Here is a 21698-nt window from a genome sequence, read left to right as displayed (position 1 = left end):
AAGCAAGATGCACCTGTTTTCTTGGGACCTTAGGGTTGCTGGCCTCTTGTTTTCCCAGCCTGTCTTCTGCGGGAGGGGCCTGCCGCGCTGTTACTCAGGCAACCCTGTTTGGGCGGAGTTGCCCTGCGCTCCTGTGGCGGGGGATGGGCTCAGTGGGAATCAGTCTTTGGGGCTTTTGTTCTCTGGCGCCTTTCCCTGGCGGCTTTCCGCGTCTCTTCCGCGAGTCAGAGCAGACGAGACCGTTTCCAATCCTCTGCCTCAGAGCAGAGAGACCGCAGTCTGTTCTTCAGTGAGCCCTCCAGGCCACACTGTCTCCGTTTCTGTCTGTGCTGCTATAAACTGCAGCGTCCTGGGTTGTGCGCCCCTCTGCAGCGCCCCCAGTCCTGCCTCCAGGTCGGGGCATGTCTCTGCCCTTTGTGCTTCTAAAACCGCCAGCCGCTCCCAATTCGCGCGCGCGCAACTCCGCCGCTTGGGGTCCTGTCCCGGGGACTGCAGTTCGCGTGCGGGCGACTCCGCCGCTCGGGGTTTCCACCCCTGGGGGGTTGCAGTTCACCGGCGCGACCCCGGCACACCAGGTTTCCGTCTCGGAGGCTGCAGTTCGCGTGCACGCGACCGTCGCTCCGGGTTTCTGTCCGGGCGGCTGCGGTTTGCGTGCGCGCGACCCCGCGGGTCTGGTCCTCCACCCCGGGGGCTGCCCTAAAGTCCTTTCCCGACGATACCAGTCTGCGAGTCTGTGCCCGTCCGCAGCGCGCGAGGCTGTCACTCACCGGCGGTGTAGGATCCCCGCGTCCAGGCACCCTCCCGCTGCCGTTTATCCTCCGATATCTGCCCGCAGAATCACAGCTCTCCACTTCGTACCTCAAAACCAACCGCCTGTGATATTCTGTTTGTAGAGATCCAGATCTTCTTACATCTCAGGCTGGTTTCGTGGGTGCTCAGAGTGATCTGGTAGATATCCAGCTCAATTCCGGGGACCAGTTGAAATAGGGTCCCGTACTCCTCCGCCATCTTTCCCCCCTCTATAAATAAATAGAATCTTTAAATACAAAGACATAACTCAGTTAAAAGTAAAAGAATGGAAAAAGATATACTATGTTGACCCTCACCAAAGGAAAGCTTATGGTAGTGGCTATATTATTGTTAGAGAAAGTGGATTTCAGATCAAAGAATATTACCAGAGATAAAGAGGGACACTTCATATTGATAAAGGAGCTAATCCATCAAGAGGATATAACAGTCCTAAATGTTAATGCACCTAAGAGCAAGGCTTCAAAATACATGAAGCAAAAACTGCAAAAAGAAACAGATGAGTCAATAAATACAGTGAGAGTTTTCCAGATCTTTTTCCTAGAAAAATTCATAGAACAAGTAGAGAAAATCAGTAAGGATACAGAAGATTTGATTAACAGTGTCAACCAACTTGACCTAATTAACATCTATATAACCACCAAAAACAGTAGTATACACAATCTTTTTAAGGGCATAAGGACCATTTATCCAGATAGACCATAAAGCAAATACGGATAAATGTAAAAGAATCAAATCATACAAAGTATGTTCTCTGACCACAAAGAAATTAAATTAGTAATCAATAACAGGAGGTACCAGGGAAATCCACAAATATTTGGAAATTAAATAACATACTTTTGAATAACTTATGGGTCAAAGAAGAAATAAAAAGGGAAATTAGAAAGGATTTTGAACTGAAAACGCAACATATCAAAATTTATGGGATGCAACTAAAGAAGTATTTGGTGGGGAAGGGAAGGCCTCATATCAATGATCTACAGTTCTGTTTTAAGAAACTAGTAAAAGAAGAGAAATTAAACCCAAAGTAAGGAGAAGAAAGTAATAAAGATAAAAGCAAAAATGAAATAGAAAAACATGAGAGAAAGTCATTGAAAGTAAAGCTGCTTTTTTGAGAACATGAAGATTCAAGAATTTTAAAAAACCATTAAAGAACCATTGCAGTTATGATCCTAAAAGCTTCCATTTTTAGTAAATAAGAAAAGTAGACCAGAAACCATGGAAAAGACCTAATATTTCTTTTTTTTTTTTTTTTTAAGATTTTATTTATTCATTTGACAGAGAGAGACACAGTGAGAGAGGGAACACAAGCAGGGGGAGTGGGAGAGGGAGAAGCAGGCTTCCTGCCAAGCAGGGAGCCCGATGTGGGACTTGATCCCAGGACCCTGGGATCATGACCTGAGCTGAAGGCAGACGCTTAACGACTGAGCCACCCAGGCACCCAAGACTTAATATTTCTATGTGTTTGTGTGCTTGATCATGCCTGCCTAATCCATTTTCTTAAGAATATGAAAAGATCTTGTGTGCTAATGAAGAGAAGGAATCCATAAAACCATTTGAAATGTATTACATATTTTTACATAGATATTTATACATATATGTGTGTGTTCATACACTTTTCATCAAGAGTGCAGAACTTGTGGTAAGAACATTTTGCTTTTTTTATTCTTCTAAATCCTATTCCCTATTTGGCTTCTCCTTTTTAAAAATACTATTTGGAAAAACACTTCATTCATTTATTCATTCAATGTAATTATGAAATGCTATAATATGCCAGAGACTGTGGGACATGCTGGGGGACACAGCTGTTAACCAGACAAACAAGATCCCTGCCCACTGAGAAGATTCTATTATGTGATACAGAGAAGTAAATAGGCAATAACACGTACTAGTGTGAAAGTGCTGTCACGGAAAGACAAGTGCCAACAGAGTCCACAGATGGGTAATCAGCTTGGACCTGAAATATTCCTCAAGCTAGTAGCTAAAAAGAATTTTTTAAATGTGATAACTACGTTTCTTGGGTTACTGTGATCCAATAACATATGCAATAACATTTTAGTTATGGAGCAACATGTAAGGTATGAGTTTGATACTAAAAGAACCTCTTTACTACTATGTACCTAATATTTACTCTACTTCTTATTCTGTTCATACTGTGTTAATAGTCTGTTGAAAGTTTCATATCAGAGTAAAAGTAAGACATATGGAATGCTATTTTAACTAATTCTGAGTATTAATGAGAGTTAGAAAAGAAAGAGCATATAGGTAATTCTAACCCGTTCAGAACTTTTTAAGGATCTCTTTGTTACACTTGGGCATAAGAAATGGCAGAAACTAAGCCAAAAATCCAGATCCTTAGGCAAAGTTTGAGGGATTCCAGGCTTAGAAAGTGAGGCAAGACCAGAGAAATGTGAAGATTCCAAAGATTAGGTAGGAAAGGGTCTGTGATTCAGAGATGTTTTTAAATTATGCATTTCATTTAAAACACTGATTTCACATTTGGAAGTGTATCTTCGGGATATTATTATAAACTTCTGCATTTTAGCTTGTTCACTGTAGTTAGTTATATGGAAAAGTTGGAAACAACCTAGATGCCTAAGAACAACAGCCTGGTTAAATAAATTATGTCATATCCACACAATGGATTTCTAACCAGATTTTTAAGTAATGTAGCAGTGTTTCTCAAATTTTATTGTGAATCAGAATCATCCGGAAGGCTTGTTGAAACCCAGATTGCTCGGCCCCACCTCCAGAGTTTCGGATCAGTCAGCCTGGTATAGGGATAAAGAATTTGCATTTCTGGGAAGCCTGTGTGGCCCAGTTGGTTGAGGGTCTGACTCTTGGTTTTAGTTCAGGTCATGATCTTGTGGTCGTGGGATCAAGCCCTGAGTCAGGCTCTGCACTCAGCACAGAGTCTGCTTCAGATTCTCTCTCCCTTCTGCTCTCGCTCACTCTCTCATAGATGATAGATAGATAGATAGATAGATAGATAGATAGATAGATAGATAGATAGATAGAATTTGCATTTCTAACTAGTTGCCAGGTTTGATAACTGATGTTGTTGGTCTGGGGGCCACACTTCGAAAACCACTGATGGAGAGTTATTTTCATTGAGTCGGAAAAAATTCACAAGGCATTGTTAAGTTGAAACAAAGCTGTTTACATTATATTCTATACGTACATATACAGAAGTGTAGATGGGAACATATTGTGGAGTTGGTATTATTCCTGGTTGTCTTTGGGATCTCATTGTAGATTCTTAATGTCGCCTACATTCTGAGTGACAGGTTTCTCTGTAAGGAGAGTATTAGCCACTGAAACATAATCAACTTCCTTAATTTGAAAAATAAGATCAGGAAGTCCTGGTCAATAGCACTAACAAGCTGGAAACATCAAAGCAGGCTTGGTCTTAGATCCCCTCTGTCTTCTGTGTCTTGTCAGGAATGTCTCTTCAGAAGCAGTCATAGACAGAGGAGCAGTGATGGGCTCACAGATATATCCTGTTCCTGATGGGGACAAAACCAGAAGAGGCTGGTGTTACAGGAGGGCTTCTACGCTTTTTCTTACTTCATTTTAGTTGTGCCACGCAGGCTTCTTCTGGAGATGTTTGAAGAAAAACTGGGTGGGACCCAAAGGGCGACCTGCCAGAAGCCTGAAGCATCTGGATTGGCGCACTCTTTGTTTCCTGACGCAGGGTAGATCCATTTCCCAGAGTATCAGATTAAGGCGTCTCCTTTCTGGAAAAAAGATTTCATGGTTTAAATTCCCGTTGACTTTTGTGTCTGTGGCACTTTGCTGTCTCCGTTCCAGCATGCAGCCTCGGGGGTCATGATGTCCCTAGCCCGCTGATATCAGTGTGCCGACCGGTGTCATGCACACGGAGCACAGAGCCGCCATTCAGCTTCCACAGTCTGGGTTCAGGAAGCCAAAGAGCTTCTAAGTTCCTACAAACCTTGACGGGTCTTCCTCTAGCCTTGCATGTGCGAAGCAATTCTCAGGAGGCAGGGGTTATACGGAGGGAGGGAGAGGGAACGAGGGTAAATGTCAAGGGTAAATATGTGATAGGAACTGAGAGAGCAAACAGTTGCCACCAATGTGGAGGAAAAGGAAGGGTGGGCCACAATTTAGAGAAGTATGCTGTAGACTTTGCAGTGGAACACTTACTTGGTTGGCACTGTGACCTTTTCCATGTCCTTGCATTACTGTGGTCAATAAACCAGGAGGTAGCCACATTATTGGTTTTATTTAGAGTGCCTCACACATGTCTAACAGAATGCCAGTATTTGGGATATTATATGAAAAATAAGCCCCACATAAAACTCACAATGGATTCAGTGTTTTTTATTTTTTTAATGATTCAAAGGTAAAATTATGCGGTGATATAAGCTATCATTAAAAGAGACATTACTTCTAGAGCACTGGGTGTTACACGCAACTGATGAATCACTGAGCTCTACCTCTGAAACTAATAATACACTATATGTTAATTAATTGAATTTAAATAAAATAAAATTTTTAAAAAGTAAAAAGAGATGTTAGTAATATATTGACTTTCGAGTGGGTGACATATTATTTGTTGGAAAATTTTCTTCCATATGCTGTTTTCCACACTTTACATGTGAATAAATGGGCGGAATATTGTTAAAGTTTAGGGTACAACTTTTTCCAAGTTTTGCAAGTTCAAAAATAGCTAGAAATGCAGAAACTGGTTAATGATTCAGTTATTTATAACTGTTTTTATAATACAAGTTCCTATCTCTTCCCTTCTAGTGCAATAACATGAACTCAGTGTGTGAATCCGTTTAAGACCTTATAAGAGGAAGTTAAGTTATTTAAAATTCCCACCTATTACTTGAATGCCAAACACAATGTTATAATCAACCAATTCATTTACCAAAAATTTATTCAATATTGACTCTGGGCCAGGCACTGTCCAGGGATCAGTGATTACCCTCAAGAAGTTTACTTTCTAGACTGGGAAGATGGTAAATCAATACACAACTACCACTACAACGTGTCAGTTGGTAATAAGTATGAAGAACAAAAATGAGGCAAGGCTGCTATAAGGACTTTGTATTTTATCCTGAAAGAAATGGGAGGTCTTTGGGTGGGGGTAGATGTAAGCAGGATGACATGATCCAACTTCTGTTTATAGACATTCACTCTGGCTACTGGGTGGAGAGTATCCATTGAATTACTACCCCCTCCCCCAAATTATATTTCATTTAGGACAGTTCTGCACCAGTGGGCCTGGAGATGTGATCCTTCACAGTTGATTCTTGCCTTTTCATACTCTCAGTGCAAAATCAGTTTCTAAAATGAAATTTTTATATCCAAAGTATTCCTTAAAGAAATTTTTTCCTGGAAAACTACTTTTAGATACATTCTCTCTAAATGGGAGTTTATTCAAAGCCTACTTTTTAATAATTACTTTACTTTCAAGCTACTTGGTTATCAAAATATTTCTGAATAGAGTTTTAACATACCTCTTTTTTTAAAGATTATTTATTTATTTATTTGACAGAGAGAGAGAGAGAGCACAAGCAGGGGGAACGGCAGGCAGAGGAAGAAGCAGGCTCCCCGCTGAGCAGAGAGCCCGATGCGGTGCTCGAACCCAGGACCCTGGGATCATGACCTGAGCTGAAGGCAGACGCTTAACGACTAAGCCACCCAGGCGCCCTAATATATCTTTAAAAAATCAAGAGATACCTAAGAATTTTTCAGGGGAGCTCTGTCTCTTATTATATAAATTAACAAGATTGTTTGAGGTTTTGTACTTTTTTTTTTTAAAACCTCCATAATAAGGTATAATTTAGTGTTGGGCTCCTTATAATACTGGTTTATGTTATGAGGTAGTTTGGAATTACTTTTTTATATTCATTGGTTTCCATTGGCAATGATTTCCTCTTCCACCAGCCTCTACTCCCCCAAAGTTAACAGACCTGTTAGAGAAGTTTGTACCACTCCAGCCCAGGGCCCCTTTTATTACCCCCATTGTATAGACACACATACACACACACACACACGCACGCCCAAAGTCCGTCCCTTCTGAGTCTTCCTCCCTCTGGTTTCCTCCTCAGAACTAAAGTGTTTTTTTATTGTTATGTTAATCACCATACATTACATCATTAGTTTTTGATGTAGTGTTCCATGATTCATTGTTTGTGTATAACACCCAGTGCTCCATGCAGAACGTGCCGTCTTTAATACCCATCACTGGGCTAACCCATTCTCCCACCCCCCTCCCCTCTAGAACCCTCAGTTTGTTTTTCAGAGTCCATCGTCTCTCATGGCTCGTCTCCCCCTCCGATTCCCCCCCTTCATTCTTCCCCTCCTGCTATCTTCTTCTTTTTTTTTTTTCTTAACATATATTGCATTATTTGTTTCAGAGGTACAGATCTGTGATTCAACAGTCTTGCACAATTCACAGCGCTCACCATAGCACATACCCTCCCCAGTGTCTATCACCCAGCCACCCCATCCCTCCCACCCCACCCCCCACTCCAGCAACTCTCAGTTTGTTTCCTGAGATTAAGAATTCCTCATATCAGTGAGGTCATATGATACATGTCTTTCTCTGATTGACTTATTTCCCGCAGCATAACACCCTCCAGTTCTATACACGTCGTTGCAAATGGCAAGATCTCATTCCTTTTGATGGCTGCATAATATTCCGTTGTATATATATACCACATCTTCTTTATCCATTCAGAACTAAAGTTTTAAATTGCCTTTCGAGTCTATCTATAACATACACAATAAAAACAGTTTTATTACTTCTACTTTGCATTTAACCATACTGTTAACTAACTTGACCAGCCATTTTACTCTCTATATTTGGATTTAAGGGACTTGTAACTGATTTCAGAAATCAAATACCCCTTGAAAGGGCCGTATTTTTACTACTAGTAATAATATTCCAAGAATGTGCCACAGCTTGGAAGGCAGATTCAGAAAGGGAGAACCAAAGGTATGTGTAGCAACAGTGGCCCCAATTAATAACTGATCAGTCTTCGAAAGGGTCACACCTCATTTGGAAATAGAAGTGTCATCTTGATTTTGCCATCACTTCCTACCTGGTCCTCCTGCTTCCTTCTATTCTTCACCCCTAATAATCCATTCTCCTCACAGTAGTGAGAGTTATCTTTTTTAAAAATGTAAATCAGATCACATCACTTTTCTGCGTATGACCTTCCAGTAGCTTCCCACTACAGTTAGAATAACTACCGTGGCCTTTAAAGGACTCTCTATTCATGATCTGTCATGTACTGGCTCCATCATCTTCTCTGAAAACTGTCCCCTTGTTTCCTGGACCTCAGTCACACTGACCTTGTTCTTCCTTTAATAAGCCAGGCTTGATTCAGCTTCCAGGCCTTTAAACTTGCTCTTCCTTCTGCCCAGAATGCTCTTCCCAGTCTCTGCATGGCTGCCTTCATCTCAAGAGTCAGGTCCCTGGCGGCTATTCAGTTCATACTTACTCTGCACATCCGAACAGGCAGCACACCTGTGCGATCAAGGTCGAAAAGCCTCTTATCTTATCACTTGCAGATGACAAAAGGTACAAATCACATCAAGACTGTATGAGGCAAGTGATTTGGGGGTTTTGCACACAGTCCTATATACTCATGGTAATTTTTTTTTTTCTTTACAGGTTATTTTCCGAGCTTTGTCACCGCCATACGATGCCGAGAACCCTTACAGTGCCAAAGTGCAGGAGCAGCTGAAGATCACCAACCTTCGCGTGCAGCTGCTAAAACGGCAGTCTTGTCCCTGTCAGAGAAATGACCTGACTGCAAAGCCTCAACATTTTACACATTATGCAATCTATGATTTCATTGTCAAGGGCAGCTGCTTCTGCAACGGCCATGCTGATCAATGCGTACCTGTTGATGGCTTCAGACCGGTCAAGGCCCCAGGAGCATTCCACGTGGTATGTAAAACAGGTCCTCCCCTGTGAAAAACAAACCATGAGTTACCTTCAGCTTTGGGCACTGGTCATCTAAGTTCCCTCAGAGCTGGTCTGTGCTCACATAGCCCTTCCTGTTTCTCCCTCGGCTGATTCACTCCTCCGACTCCATACCCATCCCAAAAAGTGCCAGTTAACTTGTTTTTTAATCTTCAATTTTAGAATTATAAATAGTCAGGCATGATAACCAGATTCCCGGGAACACATCCATGCCAATTGTTAGTACCATGACCTTCAGATATGAAGTGTAAGGTGAGGAGCAAGAGGGGTTGGCATAATCATACTAGTGGTATTATCACATAGAGCCAGCTTGGACAGTAAATGGGGACCATTGTTGAGTCGAATTTTAAAGTGGAAAAAACAAGAACCTCAGTTTAATGCCTGGTATCTTTTGCTGTCCAGCTAACAGAATGAATAATAATTCTCCTCTGTGAAGAGTGGCCTGACCCCGTCACCCTAAGCCAGAGTTAAACCCTCTTTCCTCCACGGTCACGCACCCCCTTGTGTTTTCCTCTGAACTTTTACTTGTCTGCATCTCTTGGGAGATCACAAACTCCCGAGGACGGGGACTGTGTGATCTTTGTATCCTCAGGACAGTGTGTTAACTGAGCCAGAGTTAGGTGTTTGGTAGGTGTTTGATTGAATGATATCAACACAGGAATAGAAAAATGATGAAAAATTACTGTCATTGTCCTCACATCACCTTCTCCCCCCCCCCCAAAAAAAAGACACAAAGTGGCTCAGACACCAAGTGTCTTTTTGGGATGCACCCAGAGCTATGGCTGGGGATTGGGCAAAGAGAAGGCAAGGAGGAGAGCACTCTGATTTTTAAATTTTATATTTTGCTCTGATACTTTTGTTCAAAACAAAAAATAAATAAAAATTTAAGACCTCAGATTTTCCTTACTTCATTTCCTAGAGAGGAGACTTCCACATTTGTCTTCTTTCTCCCAGCCCTGATAGAGGACAGGGCCATAAGGGACCATGAACCAGTTAGCCAGCAGAAGAGTTTGTGTTTGCTGGGCTAAGTCCCTGGGGTGCACAACAGCATTGGGGTAACGAAAATGACTAGGGCAGCGACCAGAGTTCCAAAAACAGAAACAATGCTATTACTCTAGAAACGAAGCTGGGGCTTCCAAGTTGGAGAAAATGGAGCACTCACCCAGCAGACACCTACTAGTTTGCAGACACTAATGGATCTTTGAGCTAGCATTGCTTCAAATAAAGGATGGAATAATTTGTAATACCTAAGTTAATGGGGTTTAGGTATGATTCACCTAGAAAATAACCCAGATATTCTAGAGATGTGTCAATCTATTAGACCGTAAACTAGAAAGTTGGTGTGAGGTAGAATGCCAATAAATTTCTGCCATTATATTTCAGTGAATGAGTGAAAGGAGAGCATGCAGGCTGCAATGGGCTGAGTGTTTCTGCCCCTCCAAAATTCATATGTTGAAAACCTAATCACAATGTGATGGGATGTGGAGGTGGGACCTTTGGGAGGTAATTAGGTCATGAGAGTAGAGACCTCATGAATGGGATTAGTGGCCTTAAGAGACCAGAGCGCTAGCTAGCTCTCTTTCTGCTACGTGAGGATACAGTGAGCAGGCAGCAGTCTGTCACCCAGAAGAGGGTCCTTACGAGAACCTGACCCTGCTGGCACCCTGATCTTAGACATCCAGTCTCCATAACTGTGAGAAATAAATTTCTTTTGTTCATAAGCCACAAAGCGGTCAAGGTATAAAGCCTGGAAAACTGCAAGCTGAAGACCAACCCCACTGGCCACATGGGCTGTGACTGTCTCTCCAGATGGATTCCTCTGTGCTTCCAGAGGCACGGCTGGCCAGGCCATGCTGTGGGACCTCCACAAAGGCAAGTACCTTCATACACTAGATGGCAGGGACACCATCAATCCCTGGGATTCAGCCCCCACCACTATTGACTCTGGGCTGCCACAGGCCACAGCATCAAGATCTGAGACTTGAAGGGCAAGATCATTGCAGATGAACGGAAACAAGAAGTTATCAGTACCAGCAACAAGTCAGGGCCGCCCCAGTGCTCCTCCGTCTGGTCTGCTGACGGCCAGACTCTTCGCTGGCTACGCAGACGATCTGGTACGGGTGCGGCAGGTGACCATAACCCCCCCCAGAAATATATGCCAGAGTTTTAGAAATTAAAAAAATGGCTTTCTGACTTAAAAAAAAAAAGAATTCTATTAATTCTGCTAAATTCAAAAAGGGATAAATCGAGTTAACAGAAACTTTTGCAAAAGTCTTAAAATATAACTATTCTATAGAGTCTTCTGCCAGTAAGAAAGCTGTCAGTCTATGAGCCTGAGCCTCCACGTCTGCACCACTGGCCCACCACTCCATTCTGCCACTACCCACCAAACCTCTTGCTTCCACCATGGCGTTGTGCATTCCAGCAGTGTCCTATCCAAAATCACTGCCACCTTCCACCCCAACCTCACCAGCTGGCCTCTGTAAGAGTCAGCTCCTGGTGAGCCCATGTGGAGATGGGGCCCCAAGATCCAATCCTGGGAGTCACAAAAGCCTATAAGAGACACCAGCAGTAAAAAGAAGAATCTGGTAGGTGGTGCCTACCAGTATCATGGAAAAGCCTTATGTCCTCCTAGTGTCTGGAAGGCAGAGGCCTAGATTGCTGCAAAAAATTTGAACAAAGAAAATCTGCCCCTCGCAGGACTGGCTGAATTTTGCAAGGCATCTATAGAACTAACCCTGGATGAGAACGGCAAAGTGTTGAAAATTGGCTAGAATGTCACTGTGCAGACCATTTCTGGAACTGAGGCCTTAGGGATCAGAGCTAGTTTTCTGCAGAGATAAAGTTCAGCCAAGATGTCTTTCTACCCAAACCATCAGACACACCGGCATGCAGCTACAAGGTTATCAATACTATGACCCCAAGACTTGTGGCTTTGACTTCACAGGCACTAGGGAGGACATTTCAAAAATGCCAGAGCAAAGTGTTCTGCACACTCCTGCCCACAGTCCTGTGGGAGTGGACCCTCATCCTGAGCGATAGGAGGCAACAACAATAGCAATGAGAAAAAGAATCTCTCTATGTTCTTTGACATGGCCTACCATGGCTTTGCCAGTAGTGATGGTAACAAGGATGCCTGGGCTGTGCCCCACTTCACTGAAGAGGGCATTAATGTTTGTCTCTGCCAGTCCTATAGCAAGAACACAGGCTTCTATGGTAAGCATGTGGGAGACTTGACTGCGCTCTGCAAAGCTGCTGATGAAGTCAGAGGGGTGGAGTCACAATTGAAGACCTTGATCCATCCCATGTATTCCAGCCCTCCCCTCAATGGAGCTCAGGTGACCTTGACCATTCTGACCAGCCCGGATTTTCAAAAACAATAGTTGCAAGAAGTGCAAGTCATGGCCAACTGTATCATTAGTATGCGGATTCAGCTGGTCTCCAATCTTAAGAAGGAGGACTTCTCCCACAATGGGCAGCACATCCCCGACCAGATTGGCATATTTTGTTTCACAGGGCAAAGCCTGAACAGGTGGAGCAGCTGACCGAGGAGGTCTCCATCTACATGACAGAAGTCAGCCGCATCTCTGTGGCAAGGGTCATCTTGGACAACTGGGCTACCTTGCTCATGAGATCACCAGATCACCAAGTAATTTCCCTGATGAGAGGGAACCGAGACAACTGTCCTGTCTTCATCCTCTGCACATGTGAGATGCACAGGATGAGGAAGGGTGGAGGTGATGAGTGGATCATTTCTTTCAACCACAGTGATTGAATGTGTTCCTCAGAAAAGAACATGTACTTAAACGGGGCAGAGGCGTCCATAGCTGGTGTCTGGAACTGTGTGGCTTGAAACCGAACTCTCCCCCACATTTTTATCCACAACTTTTCTGAAATAGTTAACATGTATGAGAAAGTCCTATCCTTAAAGAACCCATTAATCATGCCATTGCAATATTGCAGAAGCTTTAACTTAAGTACTTTATGGTCTTGAGAGGTCCTCAGTGAACCCAGCATGAGACATAGCCCTTGTTAGAGGCTTTGTGAGAAGACCTAGTCCTAACATTAATAATGGTCAGCCTGCTTGTCTTCCCATGATTGAGCAATCTTATCAACAGACCATATTAACTGAAATCGTGTTTTATGAAAACCAGGGTCTGCTGCCACTGCAGCAAGGAAAATAAAAGATATTGTTTCCTGTTTTGTTTAAGAAAAAAGTTTCGCCTTTTAATGCTTCCAGGCATTTTAATGCTCCTCTCTTTTCCCTTATCTGTGCTGCCCTTTTCCTGAGGCACGAAGATCTATAACTAGCCTAGATTTTCATCCTGTTCTACTGGTTGATTGGCCATCGACCCCATCTTCTCAGGATTAATTTATTTGAAGAATGAAGGACATAATTTGCTATTCATCCCATAACCTCATCTTTCTCAGCAAAGAATAGCAAGAGTGGGCAACTGCACCTTATTTTAGCATCCTTTTTAGTGATTGTTTAATTTTCTCCTGTTGGGTTGTTGCCTCTGCCCAGTGGGACCTCATCCTTCCATTCAGTGTGGTTGTGCAGTCCATCATCTCACATCATGCGGGTAATACCAGGAAACAGGATATTCTGGACCTTGGCTTTAACCTTAGTGTGCTGCCAGCTGGGCTCAGGCTTCACCCTTGGAAAGATGACAACCATTTGCTCTAATCATGTAGACTTATTGCAGCCTGGGTTCTCTGTTATAATAAAGTTACTGCAGGGCCCCTTTCTCTGCCCCCCAAAAAGAAAACTGTTAGCCTATTGAAAGGATCTGGATAACCAAGTAAAGGGGATTATTTAGTGTTTTTTATTTTAAAAGGATGTGGGAATGAGAAGTCTCTATCCTAGAAGACCCTATGGGATAGAAACCACACTTCCTTACTAATCTCAGGTCACTTTGAAACTGGAAGCAACTGCCTTTTAAAGTTGCTTTAACTTTAACTTTAAAGTTAAAGTTACATCCTGCTCCCCAATTTTCATATCGATTTCAGCAGCAGTGGTGGTAGCCCCCTAGTATTATAACTACGGTATGTGCCAAAATCAGGCAAGACTAAATCAAACTTGGAGCCAGGGCGGGGTAAGAGATAAGAAACAGGCTAAGTGGCCAAAGGTATGTTGGCTTCCAGGAATCCAGTTTTATGGATATTCTTGTTGTCTCTACTCTCTTAAAATGTTTGTTTGTTTTTTAAGCCATAGCAATAGGACCAGCAGAGGTTTATGGTCAGAAATGGGAATAGTTTTGGTTTCAGATTTTTCCATCCCTAAGTGCATTTTATTTTTATGTATTTTTTTCTGGATTATAAAGCGTTGGTATTAAATTTGGATATGGTTGCCTCTTCTAAATGTGATATTCTTATTCCTAGAACTGCTCAGCTGAGCAAATTGCACATTAAAAGCATAGCCTTTTGCCTAATTAATAACATGACCATAAGGTCAATTTTCCTACATTTGTATGAACTCTAATTCATTTTACATATGCTGCTATAAACAACTGGATTCGTAAATTGTGCCTGCACAATGGAAAGTAGCCTCTTGAGAAATGCAATTCTTTTACTAGTCAGCTTGTCATAGGTATGTGTGTATAAATCTGTGTTTAGCCCAGCTTTTCTTTATAATAGTCATTCTCAGTGTGGTCCTGAACCAGCAGCACCAGCATTACCTGGGAACTTGTTAGAATTACCAGTTCTCAGGCCCTACCCCAGACCTACTGAATCAGAAAATCTAGAGATGGGGCCCAGGTGATTTCAGTGCTTGCTGAAGTTTGACAGCTACTGCTTTATAGACTATGCCAGTTCATCTACAGCTAATATTGTTGTCAGGATGGTAATTAATTAACAAGGTCTGATTTTATGGGCTAGAATTTTTAATGGCTAATGACAGACGGTTAAGTTAATGGAAATGATACTTAGTCTGTTTCTCAAGCTCGCTAAGATTTTAGGGTCATTTTCTTTCTGTGGGGGGGGAGCAGAAAAAGGCACAAAGTGGAGTGCAAGTTAGCAGCCTCATTTATCTTGAAACACTCCTGTGTCTTCTTCATGCTTCCCCTTCTTCCCAGTACATTCCATTTATTCTTTACCAGTTCAGTTTTTTCCTTATCTGTTCATTTTACTGGAAGGCAAACCAGGGCAGTGATTAAGACCCTAGCTTTGGAGTCAGATCTGGATTTGATTCACCACAGCATTTGCTAAGTTACTCAGCCTCACTGAACCTCAGTTTCCCAAGAAAATAAGATCTAGCTTCCACAGTCACTGTGAGGATTAGAACTATGCTGGCCAGTGTCTGGTGTATGGTGGCCACTGCTCACATTGCTGTCACTCTCTTACCTCAGCCTCGTCTACGACTTCTCCCACATACACTTCTTCCCCAATAACAACAAAAATAAATTGTAGCTTATGTGCTGTTTGACATGTTTACAAGGCTAGGGGTTTTGTGACAAGGAAAACCATACTTTGACTCCAGCCTGCTGGGATCCCAGACATTATATGAAAAGGCGATCTGAAGCTTTTTCTCTTTGCAGCTGGAGAGGACTGATGCAGTTCTCTTTTTCCTAGCAGCTGGTGATTTTACAGCTGTTGGACTGATGGATGGTAATAAGAGGGAACGTGGAACGTTTCATTGTTTTACTAACGTATCACCCATTGGACAACACGGAAGCCTTAGAATACCATGAAGAATTGGTTAGATGCCTTGTGCTATACTTGTTAAGGCGGCTTTTTCTTTTCTAATCAGAAACTCATTATAAAAGAGTATCAATATTTTAACTGGCATATTCTAAATCTAAGAGTAAACATTGAAACCATATGTAGGACCAGAAAGTGGGGTTTAAGGAAAATGTTGCTTAGCTACCTAGCTGTGTAAGACAAGTTTTAGAACTATTCGTACAGTTTCATTACAAAAGTTTTCCTCATCTGAATCTCAATACATTTAATCATATACTTATGTTTGCACATCTCATGTATCAAGTTTTATATAGTGAGAACAGATTAAAGACCACATTTTTCATCTTCTTTAAAAATTTTTTTAATGTGCTATGATATAAGCCCAAAGTAATAATTAGAAAGCTCTTGAGGGTATTAAGGAAAAGAACAAGGACTTAAAAACAATAAAGACAGCAGCAATCCCAATTATTTCATTTGTCACATAAGGCTCTGGAGGAAAGGGTAATCCTATCACCAAAATGGTGCACAGTGTTTTATTCCAAATATTAACAAACTATTAAGCCTGCCAATTTGATACAGTTAGTGTGAGATTATCCTCAACCCATTTCAAGGTCTAGACAATGTTCCTGTGTGTTACTATGTTATAGCTTTGCCAATAGCCCCTTGGCAATGAGTAACTAGAGATGCCATAGAAGGTGTACAGAATGTTGATTATACTTCATTTACTACCTTGTGTTTTCTAGTAGAAGGGCAAGCCAGTAAAATATGTTCATGGCTGAAATTGTCAGTGTTTTGACTGTAAAACTTCCCAATGAATCTAGCTTATTTTCTCTTGACACAGTAAGCTATACTCTTAGTGGCAAAAGTTGCCTGAGATTATTCTTTTTATTTGATGATCAGGAAACCAGAAGGCTTCAGAACCCGAGGCATTACAAAACCATTTTTGCATTCATGAAAGAATTACGTATGGGGTTCCTTTCAAAGATTGCCTCAGAACATTTACATATTTATTTATAGGCCTTTGACTATTTCACAGAAAGGTTAAATGAAACAACTGAAAGCTGAATTGCTGGTGCCAGAGCTGACATTTCTGAAAGTGAAACATAAGCCAGTAGAAAAGTAAACTTGATTCTCCAAAATATCATATTTGTTCATTCAACTGTTCATGAACATGCTTTGCAGGAAGTGAAACATCTATATTTAGGTCAAAATTAGAGCACTGAAAAGATACAAAAATGAGTTTCTTTAACAAGTTTGAGCTGCCAGTATAAATATGGGAAGAAACAACTTAAATTTGACATTTTTCTTGCTATAAAGTACTTTTCAAATATTCAAGGCATATCCCACTTTGAAAATTTTTCTTATGAATATTTCCTTTTCAGTGTAGCATTTTTGGATCCATCCCACAGATAGCTGGGAGATCTCTGGGTCTGCAAGGCCTAGTCTTGCAGTTTCACGGCTAATATAATGGCAGGGAGGTGAGGGGGGAGCTACATGGAAAGAGAAAAGCTGAGGTTACAGATAGATATCTCACTTCTGGTTCACAACCCCAGGACTCATATCTCTGTGGTATTTCATTTGTGTCTTGCCAATTTTGTAAGAGCTGGAAATGTACTTCAATTTGTCCTAAAACAATTACATTCAGTAGAAGATAAACTGTAATTTAAGTCCTTATTCCTTCTTACAAGAATTTTAGTTATCAGACACATAAGGTTAAAATACACACACACACACACACACACACACACACACACACACAATGTCATAATCATTCCACAAGAGAGAGAAAATTCACAGCTATTTCAAAGAGTGAGGAAAACAAAGTCTGTTAATTTTGGCATTCAAAACCTTAAAACTATAACTGAAACTACTGTTAAATTGTATCTTAGCAATGTAAATATCTTATGGAATAAAAGAGTACATGTATGGGGAGATGGAAGGACTATAGTATTTATTAACTCATAATAAGATTTTTTTAGACATATGGGATCCTGATATCTTTTTAGCTCTTTAGATAGAAATAAAAAAACAAAATTATTGTTTCAAAAACTAAAATATATTTTTAGCTTTAAAAGAGCTCACATATTAGAAATGGAAAACTGATTACATGTGTTCCACTACTAAATGTTTTATATATAATATGAATAATTATGAAGTTTGTAAGAGTAAACACTGATCAGGTGTTCTTTGCCTTTTAGTTTTGCATCTCTAAGGGCACCACTACCAGGCATGAAATTTAGCTGGCTCAGTCAGCTCTCAGAATTCCTGAGGGGCAGACATTTCTTTGGTTCCCAGATAAGACCCTGGTAGGCATTAAAATTAAAGAGAAGGTGGAATCACAGTATTTCCATAGCATAGTATTCTGAAAAGAGGCTAAAGATTGTAGTTGTAACGTATTTATCTTGTAATTCTTATTTGCAATTTAACCCAATTCTCATGTGTAAAGAAAAGGGAACTTAACTCTGAGATTACCCAGAAGTAGGAGCAGTGAAGAGACTTGTGCTCCAAACTGTGCCACCCAGGGGTGCCTGGGTGGCTCAGTCGGTTAACTGTCTGCCTTTGGCTTAGGTCATGATCCCAGGGTCCTGGGATTGAGCCCCGCACTGAGAGATAGTTTCTCAGACAAACAAAACTAAACTAAAGGAGTTCATGACCACTAAGCCAACCCTGCAAGAAATATTAAAGGGGACTCTGAGTGGAAAGGAAAGTCCAAAAGTGACAGTATGAAGGTAGGAAACACAAAAGCAGTAAATATGAATATTTCTGTAAAAAGTCAGTCAAGGAACTCATAGAATAAAAGGATGTAAAATACAACAACACATACCTAAAAAATAGGGAGGAAAGGAGTAAAAAATGGGTTCAAAATTAAATGACCATCAACTTAAGATAGACTGTCATATGCAGAAAATGTTATATACAAACCTAATGATAACCACAAATCAAAAACCACTAATAAATATATGAAGAATAAAAATAAAGAATTCCAAATATATCACTAAGGAAAATAAACAAACCATGAAAGAAAGACAAGAAAGGATTAGAAAAAAATCTTCAGAAATGACCACAAAACACATAATAAAATAGCAATAAATAAATAAATACATACATACATATCTATCAATAATTACTTTGAATATAAATGGACTAAATATTCCAATCAAAAGACAGAGTGGCAGAATGGATAAAAAAAACAAGACCCATCTATATACTGCCTACAAGAGACTCATTTTAGACCTAAAGACAGCTGAAGATTGAAAGTGAGGGGATGGAGAAACATTTGTCATGCAAATGGATGTCAAAAGAAAGTGGGAGTAGTGATACTTTTTTCAGACAAAATAGACTTTGAAACAAAGACTGTAATAAAGAAGAACATTGTATAATCATAAAGGGAACAATACAAGAAGACATAACAATTGTAAGTATTTTATGCACCCAACATGGAAGCACCCAAATACACAAAACAGTTAATAACAAACATAAAAGAACTAATCGATAATAATACAGTAATAGTAGGGGACTTTAACACCCGACTTACATCAATGGAGAAACCATCTATACAGAAAATCAACAAGGAAACAATGGCTTTGAATGACACACTGGACCAGATGGATTTAACAGATATATTCAGAACATTCCATCCTAAAACAGTAGAATACACATTATTTTCAAGTGCACATGGAAAATTTTCCAGAATAGATAACATATTAGGTCACAAAAAAAGCCTCAACAAATTCAAGAAAATCAAAGTCATAATATGCACCTTTTCTGACCACAATGCTATAAAATTAGAAGTCAACCACAAGAAAAAAAGCTGGAAAGCCCACAAATACATAGAGGTTAAATAACATGCTACTAAACAATGAATGGGTCAATCAGGAAATTAAAAAGTACATGGAACCAAATGAAAATGAAGACACAATGGTTTAAAACTTTAGATTGCATCAGAAGTGGTTCTAAGAGGGAAGTTTATAGCAATACAGGCCTACCTCAAGAAACAAGAAAAATCTCAAATAAGCAACCTAACTTTACACCTAAAGGAGCTAGATAAAGAACAACAAACAAAACCTAAAACTAGTAGAAGGAAGTAAATAATTCCCATTAGAGCAGAAATAAATGATATAGACACTAGAAAAACAATAGAACAGATCAGGAAATGGGTCTTTGAAAAAAATCAATAAAATTGGTAAATCTGTAGCCAGACCTATTAAGAAAAAAACAGAAAGGACCCAAATAAATAAAATTACAAATGAGAGAGGAGAATAACAACCACTACAGAAATACTAATGATTATAAGAGAATATTATGAAAAACTATGTGCCGAAAAATTGGACAATCTAGAAGAAATGGATAAATCTCTAGAAACATATAACCTACCAAAGCTGAAACAAGAAGAAATAGAAAATTTGAACAGACTGATTACCAGCAAAGAAATTGAATCAGTAATCAAAAAGCTCCCAACAAACAAAAATCCAGGACCAGATGGCTTCACAGGCAAAGTCTACCAAACATTAAAAAAAGAGTTAATATCTATTCTTCTCAAACTATTCTAAAAAATAGGAAAAAAAGGAAAACTTTCAAATTCATTCTATGAGGCAAGCATACCCTGATACCAAAACCAGATAAAGATACCATAAAAAAGAGAACCACAGGCCAATATCCCTGATAAAATAGATGCAAAAATCCTCAACAAAATGCTAGCAAACTGAATCCAGCAATACATTAAAAAAATCATTTACCATGATCAAATGGGATTTATCCCTGGGTAGCAGTGTTCAATATTTGCAAATCAATCAATGAGATACATCACATCAATAAGAGAAAAGATAAGAACCATATAATCATTTCAGTAGATGCAGAAAAAGCATCTGACAAAGTACAACATCCATTCATGATAAAAACCCTCAACAAAGTAGGTTTAGAGGGACATACTTCAACATAATAAAGGCCATATATGAAAAACCCACAGCAAACATCATCCTTAATGGGAAAAACTGTGAGCTTTTCCCCTAAGGTCAGGAACAAGACAAGGATGTCCACTCTTACACTTTTATTCAACATGGTACTGGAAGTCCTAGCCATGGTACTGGAAGTCCTTTTGAAAGCAATCCCTTTCAAAATACCATCAACATTTATCACAAAGCTAGAACAAATAATCCTAAAATTTGTATGGTACCAGAAAAGAGCCTGAATAGCCAGAGGAATGTTGAAAAAGAAAACCAAAGCTGGTGGCATCACAATGCCAGACTTCAAGCTATATTACAAAGCTGTCATCATCAAGACAGTATGGTACTGCCACAAAAACAGACACATTGATCAATGGAACAGAATAGAGAACCCAGAAATGGACCCTCAACTCTATGGTCAACTAATCTTTGACAAAGCAGGAAAGAATATCCAATGGGAAAAAGTCCCTTCAACAAATGGTGTTGGGAAAATTGGACAGCCACATGTAGAAGAATGAAACTGGACCATTTTCTTACACCATACACAAAAATAAACTCAAAATGGATGAAAGACCTAACTGTGAGACAGGAATCCATCAAAATCCTAGAGGAGAACAGAGGCAGCAAGCTCTTCAACCTCAGCCGCAGCAACTTCTTGCTAGATATGTCTCCAAAGGCAAGGGAAACAAAAGCAAAAATGAACTATTGGCATTCATCAAGATAAAAAGCTTCTGCACAGCAAAGGAAATAGTCAACAAAACCAAAAGACAACCTACAGAATGGAAGAAGATATTTGCAAGTGACAGATAAAGGGCTAGTATCCAAGATCTATAAAGAACTTACCAAACTCAACACCCAAAAAACAAATAATTCCATCAAGAAATGGGCAGAAGACATGAACAGACATTTTTCCAAAGAAGACGCCCAAATGGCCAACAGACACAAAAAATGCTCAACATCATTTAGCATCAGGGAAATACAAATCAAAAGCACAATGAGATACCACTTCACACCAGTCAGAATGGCTAAAATTAACAAGTCAGGAAACAACAAATGTTGGCGAAGATGCAGAGAAAGGGGAACCCTCTTACACTGTGGGTGGGTATGCAAACTAGTGCAACCACTCTTGAAAACAGTATGGAGGTTCCTCAAGAAGTGAAAAATAGAGCTACCCTACAACCCAGCATTGCACTACTAGGTATTTACCCCAAAGATACAAATGGAGTGATCTGAAGGGGCACCTGCACCCAATGTTTATAGCAGCAATGTCCACAATAGCCAAACTATGGAAAGAGCCCAGATGT

At 40.3% G+C, this 21698-nt stretch overlaps 1 protein-coding gene and 1 pseudogene across 6 annotated transcripts in view; both read left to right on the top strand.

Moving 5' to 3' along the window:
* The window catches only part of NTN4 (netrin 4), a 139297-nt gene that overhangs the window by 38444 nt on the left and 79155 nt on the right, over positions 1-21698 (top strand). For all 6 annotated transcript variants that reach the window (XM_078076429.1, XM_078076430.1, XM_036085842.2 and 3 more), the window contains exon 3: positions 8459-8737. In XM_078076429.1, the coding sequence (XP_077932555.1) occupies positions 8459-8737 (279 nt within the window). The remainder of the gene's footprint in view (positions 1-8458; positions 8738-21698) is intronic.
* On the top strand, positions 10030-12964 carry LOC118531688 (aspartate aminotransferase, mitochondrial pseudogene; annotated as a pseudogene).

The sequence above is a fragment of the Halichoerus grypus genome, chromosome 6 (genome assembly GCF_964656455.1).
Source record: "Halichoerus grypus chromosome 6, mHalGry1.hap1.1, whole genome shotgun sequence".
Taxonomy (NCBI): Eukaryota; Metazoa; Chordata; class Mammalia; order Carnivora; family Phocidae; genus Halichoerus; species Halichoerus grypus.
The sequence above is the reverse complement of the archived record's forward strand: the minus strand, read 5'-3'. Positions and strand labels throughout refer to the sequence as shown.